The 11,184-nt window shown below is 32.4% G+C and overlaps 1 protein-coding gene across 1 annotated transcript; it reads right to left on the bottom strand.

Moving 5' to 3' along the window:
* Window positions 1-1,696: 1,696 nt before the first annotated feature.
* On the bottom strand, window positions 1,697-8,650 carry LOC106116217 (octopamine receptor beta-1R). The gene is made up of 4 exons (XM_013309973.1): window positions 7,804-8,650; window positions 4,513-4,710; window positions 2,892-3,059; window positions 1,697-1,886 (listed from the first exon to the last, which is right to left on the bottom strand). The coding sequence occupies exons 1-4, from the start codon at window positions 8,583-8,585 to the stop codon at window positions 1,700-1,702; spliced, it is 1,335 nt and encodes a 444-aa protein (XP_013165427.1). The 5' UTR covers window positions 8,586-8,650; the 3' UTR covers window positions 1,697-1,699.
* Window positions 8,651-11,184: the final 2,534 nt, after the last annotated feature.

Below are 11,184 nucleotides of genomic sequence, written 5' to 3'. Positions count from 1 at the left end.
AGCAAATTAAGATTAATTTTATTTACATAATACTTTGATGTATTATTATGAATTTCAAATTCAATTTGATTTAATTTGCTTTTTTTGTTTGATTACATCTTGCATAATAACTATTGTTATAGAAGGAGTGTCGGTGGCTTAGGGGTTAAAGCACTTGACTTCTTGCACGTCTTGGGTTCGAATCCCGCCATATACCAACATATTATCGATTTTTGATTAACGTATATGTACATTTATCCGACGTTCTTACGATGAAGGAAAACATTGTGATGTTGCACATATCTGAGAAGAAATTCAAAGATGTGTGAAGTCAATCCGCACTTGGTCAGCGTGGTTGATTATGACCTAGTCACTCTTAACTTAGGATAGGCTCTGTGCCCATCAGTGGGGACGTATAGTGAGCTGATGATGATAATACAATTACGCTGTGGACTTAATTATCCAAAAAAAGAACATATTATTTACAATACTTATTAATTAACATTATAATAAATACACACATTTAAACAAAAAGATTTGAGCTATTTTTTGTACTAACATCAAATATTTCACAATTACAAATATTTAAACATAGGCTTTCACTGCCAAAACTTATGTCTATCCTTCTCATTCCTTTTCTTTGAAGAAAATGAGATAGGTAATATTGTTTTTCTACATGTATTTTGGCAGTGGAAACTCATGGTAATATTCTTATAAATTACGGTAATACTGCTAAATGTCATGGTTATAATTCTAATCACAAAACTACATTTATAAAAACAGTAATTTATAGTAAGTTTCTAAGACCAAAATCCTCGTTTAAAACATATATGTCTGTTTTCACAATGATAATGTCAAGGATATGTTTTATACAGAGATTTTTGTCTCAGAAACCAACGGTTAATAATTTACTCAAATTAACTCCCAGTTCACAGGGTGTTGCAATTTGTGCCGATACTATATGTCCAATGGGTTTCCCAGCTATAATCAATCACCCTTAAAAAACCCCGATGAACGGGACTGGTATTATTTCGCGGTCGTAGCCCATATATTAGTGAAGGACTTCAAACTTGTCAATACCAATAATATATTTCTGAGTGTTAGCAATTTTATATTCAGTTTATATTACACTAATATTTATTTAAACACAAACATTTATTAAAAAACACAGTAAGCATTCGAAAACTATTTACATACTTCAATTACTGATATAATTTTGAGGTTATTATTTAAGGTTTTTCTCTAAATTGCAGTTTTCTTTAGTCATATAAAGTCAGTTTCACAACCTTACCATATTTACGACATTATTTATCTTGGGTTTCTTAGATCTAAACCTCTGTGTAAAACGAATTGCCATCCCTATCATTATTTTTGAAAATAGAGTGATAATATGTTTTAATCGGAGATATCGGACTCAGAAACCCACTGTTAGTAAATTATGTTAACATTTCAAAGCATCCGACGTAACCACAAAGAAATTAAATTTTTCAGAAGTCATTTTAGTACGCGTTAAGGTTATAGGATTCACTGTTTAAAACATTTAAACGTCGATTATTTAAAAAAAAATGAAGAATACAAAATTTTTGTTCAGTAAATGTACTTACTGTAGACGGCCAAGGTTTACTTTCGATACGCTATTTTAGTTAGTTATTTAACAGAGTTGAAAAAGCTTAAAAAATGTATATTTCTTAACGTCTTGCGATTTTTAAAGTCAGTCGTTTTATGCAGCGATTTCAACGTTTTCAATTTTAGAACTGCACGGTTGATGCGTTCTTAGTACATCTGCGGATGTTGATTTTACACAGTTGTTCATGTGGATGTCAGAAGATGCGTTGGAATGATGATGTTCTCTTCGTAGTAGTTGTTGAGGGCAACAATACCGACGTCCTAAGTCACCAAACAGGGATCTAGTAAAAAGAATTTATGTAAATTTTTATTTTTTATTTTTAATGGTGTATAGAACATAAAGTTTTAATTGACTACAATATTGATATACAGTTGTAATATTGGTATTAAGATAATGGTTATAATGAAAATATGTTCGGCAATGGAACATGGTAAAGTTGAAGTAAAAATAAGCTATTCTTAGGGCTGAGACGTAGGAAAAATTTAATAAAAAATCTTTTATAGACTACTACAGTACTTTTCTGTTCTTATAACAAAACTAATAGAATTCATTAAAATAACACTTAAATTATTTTGAAATACAACGTTAACTTGATCAACTATCACAGTTAAAATTACATATTATTTTGGCAGTCAAACGGGCAGAGCTTCCGCTGGATTCAGTGTCTGGTGGCGAGTGTGTCTCGAAATGAGCGTGCGGTCGCTAATATAGCATCGCCCCACCATCATTCTTTAAGTTCCACTTTCAGCTAATAATTTTTATTTTTTGTAATTATACTATAAAGATCAAATTTGGTTATTCTTTTACTATCAAAATGTGTTTCTATTTTACCTTCTTTCTACATAATTTTATTCAATTGTTCAATTATTATTACACAAAAATATGTTTATCTTGAAAACGTATGTATTATCGGCAGTGTAAACCCACGTTACATTGTTCTCCAGTTAAAATAAACGTTTTCCTCATTATGTCGCGACTCGCTGCAGTAGGATTTACACCCACAATTGCAATTGCGTCTTGATTGTTGTATTTCTATGTCATTTTCAAATCATATTTTGTTTTCGAAACAAAACGAATAAAAGAATATATAATAGTATAATATATCTTTGAAAAAAAAACTCAAATTTTATGCGTATGTCATCATAGTATTCAAGAACTGAGACGAATTTTTACATTAAATAAAAATAGCAAAATAACAAACATAAAACTTTGCTGTTAGAAAAGCTTTCAAAAAAAAAATTATACAAATCTGAAAACTTTAGGAAACCTTTTAAAGCGTATTTACCTGCAACACGATCCCAAAGTCTTTCTAAAAGCCGCTCTAAAGTCCCGATTGAAGTACGCGTAAATGAGTGGATTAAGCGCCGAGTTGAAGTATCCCACCCAAAACACAGCTGCTACCACCGGCGGCGGGGAGGGGCAAGCGTCTCCACACAGCGCTGTTATTATGTACCTGGGGGAGGGACGTATTAAAAAAATCCATTTCGTTCCATTGAATTTTTAAAAGTTCTCAAGTTCCTTCACTTATTCCTATAAATGTATAGGCGATTGCTTGGAAATTACAGATTTTCATTTGTTCCGATTTAAAGACGCTTATAATGTAACGTGACAGTTCTATCTATATTATTAGTTTAAATCCACAGAACCGCTACAAACCGCTACCACCGGCGCCAAAATGGTGAGAATCAAATAAGCACAAAATACTACTCTTATAGCCAGTTCATTCATACAGTTCAGAAATAGAAGTCAGTTAGTGCTTGTTGGTGTTTTTTTTTTGTTTATTGCGTTGTCTCGATTTCCGCATGAAAAGATATAATACTAGTTATCGCCGGCGAGACCGTCCGCGCGGAATTAAAAAATAATAATTAGTAGCCTATATGTTCTTCCAAACTATGTTCTATATGTATTCCAAATGTAAACTTCAAACAAACATCTATACAAACATTCGCATTTATAATATTAGTAATATTTGTATGAAAAGAAATGGGTGATTTTTTTTGTTTATCTTAAATATTAGCAGACTTTTGTAAATTTACTAATATTTCTTTTACCATTCCAACTAAGCTCTAGGCTTGTGCTAGGTTATGGTTTACGATAATTGTCGAATGGTCGGATTTGAACTCTCGACCACGTGATCGGAAATCCGCACCTCTAACCATTAGGTTATTGGCGCTTAAAATTAAATCTGTAATTTTCCATATCACTCTTATAATTTTTAATGTATTCATAATTATCACATGTTGGTTAAATACGTGTTATTCGTTATTAAAAAGCGATTTTCAACTCGCATTAACTATAATTGTTTCGTGATACACACGATTTTGTGTAGGCTATGACTTTTATCGTTTGCGGTAAATTATTATGCAGTAGAATTTGATCGATTTTTAGTCGCATTCGTTTGTAGCTTGCTTTAATTTTATAGTAAAACTATCCAAGATCTCGACTACAAAAACACTCGAGGATCTTCGGAACAAAAACCGATAAAAAACATTTGGACTTTTTTTTCTTAAGCCACAAAAAAAAAACAAATATGTAATTTATTAGTTTTGTTCCGACGAACACCACTTGAATGAATGCATATTGCTATCCTTTACATATTCTTTCACAAAACAGAGACAACAAATATGTATTAAACACTTCATAGAAGGATATCTGAACCGGTGGTTTAAGTCAAACTAAATTATGACAGCTCACTACCGCCCTGTCAATGTCAAACGTCACAAGATCCTTTTTGTACTGTGGATGTCAAGTAATTTTTTCTTTTATGTAATTTTCTGTATCCAAGTAGGTTTTATATATATTCTGACACAAACCGCTATCGTAATGCCTATATTACCAGTTCAAATATCCTTATAAAATTGCGCAACCAAATTGATTAAAAAAAATATGTAATTCAAATATCGAACCATAAAAAGAACGGCAGCCAGCATGCCAGGAACGCTGACATGATGATACCGAGCGTCCTGGCAGCTTTCCTCTCTCGTTTCATCTTGCTACTGGCCATAGGCTGCATCTGGATGCTTTGTCTCTCTCTCATCACGTCCCCCATCGAGATACCGTTGATCTGGAGATGCTTGTCCAGAAGTAGGGCTGCTACCTTACTCCTAAAACAAATTATGTCATTATAATTAGGGCTGGCACATAGCTAAAACCATGTGAATAGTAAAATTGTCAAACTATCTGCACAAAGCCTAAATAAGCGAGAGTCCAAGGGATCGCAATATTTTTCTCGCCTATAGAAGTCTCCCTAACCCTAGTTTCCCGCTTATCAGGTTCGACTGTAATAAGTTTCAAACAAACTATGCTCTTATACCATATTGTGACGTCATAGCTCTCAAATAAGAAAAGTTAGAAATAAAAAGTTATTTTTTCCAAGTAACAAAAACGATTTAAGCAAAAAAATTCTTTGATTTTCTATTAATATTTGACTTATTTTCTTGCACATTCTTTAATGAAAAGTAAAGCATTTAAATCATCCAATATACATTAAAATCGTGAAAACTAACTTACCGTGGGTTGCTGAGACTAAAATCTCCGTTTAAAATATTTTATCTCAATTTCAAAGATAAAAGGACGACACGTTTTATACAAAGATTTGAATCTCAGAAACCAACAGTTAATCTTTTATGCAATATAAATATAGTCTTTAGAAAACAATAACACCTAGGACAATCGTTAGCTGCAAATGAAAAATGAGACATTTTTGTTCTGTTGTCAACAGTCTTAAAAATAGGAAAAATGCTTCAAACAATGAAATCTTTGACTAAAGTTGCTTTACAATAGTAACCCTGCCAAATTAGAAATGGACGCGATGAGGATTTTTGAATTTTAAAATCGTGTTTAACTTTTGAATACTTTTGACTATTTTTTTTTAATTTTAATCTATGACAAACTCCAATGACGTCACTACACACTTTATAGAATTTAGGCTCTCATATCGTAATCTTTCTTGATAAAAATAACAGTAATGCATACTTACTAATATTATAAATGCGAATATTTAAATAGATACAAAACGGCTCTAAGGATCTCGATGAAATTTGGCATAGAAGTAGAAAATAGTGGAAGAACACATAATCTACTTCGATATATTTTTTTTAATTTCGCGCGGACGGAGTTTCGGGCGATAGGATATAAAAAGTTCGTAATATGAAAATTAATATTTTTTAACTAAAAAATTATATTTAATGTTCGTCGATGGCTCAGGAGTCAAACACTTGCAGGTGCAGGGTGCAGGGTGCAGGTGGTAGGTACGTATAGTCAGCAGATGATGATGATGAAAAAATTATATTAAGGTATTGGAAACATATTATAATTTCTTGTTTTTATTTATTACACGTTTGCATCTTTACAATCTTATAAAATAAAGTATTTAAAAACTTTAACACAAAATTGAGTTTTCAACACTCGCATTGTGACGTAATATATCGTGAAATGTTGCACGTTTTAATATTTACGAAATGGCTGTCTGTATGATAAGCATTGTGTTGTACATGACAATTACATTGTTCTATATGTCAGACAGATTTCTACGATTTTGTATATTTCGTACGTTTTCATTGTCATAAATACTATGTCTACGTAATTTTGTATATCAATTTTAAAATAAAAATAATTCTTTGCAATCGCTGCTGGATTTATTTACGATTATACTAATCCATCGCCCGCGAATTCGTACGCGATAATTAAAAAAACAACTTAATTAGTAGTCTATGTCTTCCACACTATGTTCTACATCTATACCGAATCACATCTATCCATCTAAACAATCGAATTTATAATATTAGTAAGATATATTAGTTATAAAAATACTTTGTGCATTTTATATAGGCTAGAGTTTTAAAGTAAATAAAAAAAAAATGAGATCGTCGATGGCTCAGGGCTTTCAACACTTGACTTGTAATCTGCAGGTCCTGGGTTCGAATCCCGCCATGTACCAATGTGTTTTTCGATTTACATATGTACATTTATCCGACGTTCTTACGGTGATGGAAAACATCGTGATGCAACTTGCACATGTCTGAGAAGAAATTCAAAGATATGTGTGAAGTCAACCAACCCGCACTTGGCCAGCGTGGTTGATTATGGCCTAGTCACCCCTAACTTAGGGTAGGCTCCCAGCCCCTCGGTGGGGACGTATAGTGAGCTCATGATGATAATGAAAAAAAATACTTTAAAACTCATGCCTGGTGCCTCTGCTATTTATATTGAAGTCTATATAATTAACTTCTTATATTTTCTACATATCTATTTATCACATGTAAATAAATAATTATATCGTTAACATATTATCTAACAAAATGACAATAAAATATGGAATCTCTGAAGCATTTATCTAATACGGAAATCACTGAGACGAGGTTTAAATGTAAATATTTGATTATTTTGTTAACACAATGATTAAGCACAATATAATTTTATAACACTAGAACAATGTGAAATAAACCATTCATTATTCGTGTAGTTACAACACTTATGTACAGTACATCGTCTATAGCAGAGTACCCCAAACTTTTTTGTGTCGTAGACCCCTTGTCATATATTGGGTAGACCCCCTACTTACCTGTTATTGATGTCCTGTAAATTTCTAAACATATATAATAATTTTTACATCATAGGTACTTTTATAAATAATGTTTTGATACTATAAGATAGTATGATGTAAGTAAATAGGTACTATCGGTGTATGTGTTGAGATCCACTATCGTGGACCCCCATTTTCATTTCATGGACCCCCAAATTTTTTTTTCGCCGACGTAGACCCCTTGCAGTTTGTCATAGACCCCTATGGGTCGATATAGACCACTTTAGGAATCACTGGTCTAAAGAAACAAGATCTAGATCGAATTGAAAGAAATATAGAGGCAGAAACTAATACTATCTAATATGGAATTAGTTCTTACTGGTTCTCATTGTCTTTAAATAGCCTTGACATCTTACATTAGACATTAAGGCTCTTGTACACAAGGCAACGTAAATATTAGAAATTAATATTTTATGGTTGCGTTGCGAGAATTGTTTTACGCGATCCTTATATACCTATCTTTGAATGTTCGATACTGGTTGATACGAATCGTCAATTTGTTCTACAGGGTTAGAAATAACGTCAACTTTTCATGACGATTTTGACAAACAGATTTACGTTACCTTGTGTACGAAAAACCTAACAGCATAATTGGTAACATAATTTCACATACCTGTACAACATCCTCTCTTGTCTATCCGCTTCCACGTATATTCTATAATACATGAATATCATAATGACACCAGGAATCCAGAAACTGACACTGCTTGATATCACCGCATACACTTTGTTAACAGTAAAACTGCAAACTTTCGGATGACGTCGTCTAAAATCCAAATGCTCATGTGTCGTATACCATCCAGCAAATATTGGCAAGAAGGAAACCAAAGCTGGACTACACCAGACAACAGCCAACATGATTCCTAACTTCCCACTGGTCATAATCAAAGGATAGTCCAATGGTTGAACTATAGCATAATATCTATCAACACTTATACAACAGAGATGCAAGATAGATGCAGACGAAAAATATACATCCAAAGAATTCCAAACGTCACACATAAAGTAGCCAAACAGCCATTCACCATTGGTGATTTCAACACTAAAGTTAAAACACATGGCCCAAATAGCAACCAACATGTCCGCTAACGCGAGGGACACGACGAAGTAATTGGTGATGACCCTCAATTTTCTGTGCCTCATAACGGAAACTATGACCAATAAGTTGCCAAATATAGCAGCTAAAATTATAAACAACATTATAATACATTTTAATATGATAAATAACACAATAACAGGATCATTCTCGAACTGATTGCTGTAAACTAAATCGTTCGTCGTCTCGTTTATTTCGAGAGACTTGTTAACATAACTATCCGTTAAATACATGGATGTAGAAATGAAATCTAAACTTATGTTCTCAGGGTTGTCAGTCAAGACAATGTTAACTTTCATGTTTCACATTTTGTTGCATTTAGATAATTTAAGTCATATTTATTTCTTTTGTCAAAGAGAATTTGCTTATCGTGTGATATACTCTGATGTTGTTTCCCATCCTGTTGTTTGTTCGTTGATCTGAAAAGAAAACAAAATGAATTAGAAAAATATTTGATAACTTGTAAGATTGTTTTGTGAAGAATACGATTAGGGGTGTGACTGACGACTGAAAAGAAACGTTAATCTGGAGAAGGAAAACATGTTATTAATGCCACATAGATTGGGATACGGTTATAAATAATTTTCCTTAGAAATTTAATTGTACTGCGAAAATTGTAATGATAGCAATTTCTACATGATATATGCATAGTTTCTAAGGGTCGGTTCACACAAATTGGAAGAGGGCAAAGCAGATTTTTTAAGTCGAATAAAATTGACCTTTATACGATTGAACCATTATTTAATTTTACTTTTCATGTGTTTTTATTCTATTAAGAGACGTTTAAAGTAAAATTAAACTTTATTTCTACCTAGTAAAGCTCAATTTTTATTTAGAATAGTATAATCTTTTCTGCTCTCAGCTTCAGTCTGTCTGAGTGCATCCTAAAGTTAGTGTGAATTCACTTAATTTTCAAGTAATAAAAGTTACTTTAGAATTCCATTGCCGTGACATTAGTGTACGTATTGTCATCACTATTATTTTCTTGTACAAAACGGAGACGTTACTATACACCAATAAGTCAAAGCAGTGGAAATCTACTATTATATTGACGGAACTACACAGTTACTTTCGCACCAATATCTTGTTTTAATGAGGATCACATCTGTTGAGGAGAATTTATTGATATTGTTATTTCCAAGCGTGCTGCTATGGCAATTAATATAACCTTTGTATAAAAATTATCGTACTGTAAATTTAATTTGAAAAAAAAAACAGCTTCCTATAACAAAAGATATTAAGTAAAGAATAATATTGTTTGGAACATCAATGGTTTTATGATGAACTTACTAATGTACGGTTAACACACACGTATATTTTTCTGCCTAGTTTCGGACCAGTCGTGGATCCATCTTACTCGGTTTTTATGATGGATTAATGATGATGATGCCCTGATGATGGATCCACTACGTATCCGAAACTAGTTGGTGTCGTCACCGGAAAATTAAATGTGAGTATTGGCTGTATATTAATTTATAATAATGCCTAAAGAAAGTTTAAACAATTTTAAAGCTATTGATCATAGCTATCGCTCACAACTTCGACTGCGCGGAATTAAAAAAACAAGATTACCCTATGTGTTCTTCCAGACTATGTTTTACATCTATGTCAAATTTGAGCGAAATTCATGCAGCCGTTCTGGAGATACCTTCTTACATATCCATTCACCCAACCATCTCCAACAAAATATTATTAAGATTTGTTATTCAAAAGATTCACTCACTCTTATGTTGACATACTCAACGTTCCATTCAGTTAGAGTCATTCACTTACCGTATACAAAGGCGTATTAACGTAATTTCCACATCCAAATATCTTTATCCGCTTATCTTATTAAATAAACAAGTATATATCACTCACGTACATTTTATTTAGCAAATGATAGGATTGTAAATATTATGTTTAGCATTAAAAATGTCTTGCTCAATTTACAGTAAGGTTTCTCGAGTTGTGAGTTCCTACAGTATAGACTTTCTTTTGAAGCTAAGGTTTCTTTCGATTCGTATCCTTCACATGAAACTTATATATATACAGCATTTTAATGCTTTATTAAAGGGTTAAAAATTTATTATCTTCTATTAAAAAAAAAAAAAACTTTTTTCCTACTAAACCTGTAAAAAAATCTATATAACGGATCATAGTATTAACGCTGAAGATACTATCGAAATTCTGCTGCAGAGACGTATTTATTAAAAATTTTCGTCTCTGTTTGTTTCATAGAGAATAAGAGAGATGGCAATGCAAACGTTAAAATTAAAAGATATCTTTATAAAAATCTTTCCTTTACCCCTTACTTTAGTCAAAAGCACGGACTCACACGTCGTTAAGTTGTGTCTTTTTACTTTTACAAACATGCGCCCAACTTAAAAGCGCTTTGAGTTAACTATGTTTGTAAAGGAAAAGTAAAAACATGTTTGGAACAAAGAATATGTTTGAAAGAAATAAAACCTGGCCGGTCATAATTTAAAACATAAAAAATTGATAAAAAAAAGATTTTAATCTTTTTCGTACACTGACCTTTATAAATGGAATGGCTAAAAGACGTAGTATTTTGTGCCTATTTGATTTTTACAATTTTGGCGCTGGTGGTTGCGGTGGTGTTGAATCGAATTAATGATATGTACAATTAACTGTCACGTCACATCGACAGGCGCGGTCTAATTAGAACGAGGCAAAAGCTGCTATTTTCATGCTATCGCCTCTCCATTTATAAAAGACCATTGGATTTGTACTAAGTGTCGATGGCTCAGGTGTCAAGCACTTGACTTGCAATCTGCAGGGTTCGAATCCCGCCATGTACCAATGTGTTTTTCGATTTTCCGATTTACATATGTACATTTATCCGAAGTTCTTACGGTAAAGGAAAACATGGTGATGCGTATAGTGAGCTGATGATGA

This window comes from Papilio xuthus, unplaced genomic scaffold (genome assembly GCF_000836235.2).
Source record: "Papilio xuthus unplaced genomic scaffold, Pxut_1.1 DF827756.1, whole genome shotgun sequence".
Classification (NCBI taxonomy): domain Eukaryota; kingdom Metazoa; phylum Arthropoda; class Insecta; order Lepidoptera; family Papilionidae; genus Papilio; species Papilio xuthus.
The sequence above is the reverse complement of the archived record's forward strand: the minus strand, read 5'-3'. Positions and strand labels throughout refer to the sequence as shown.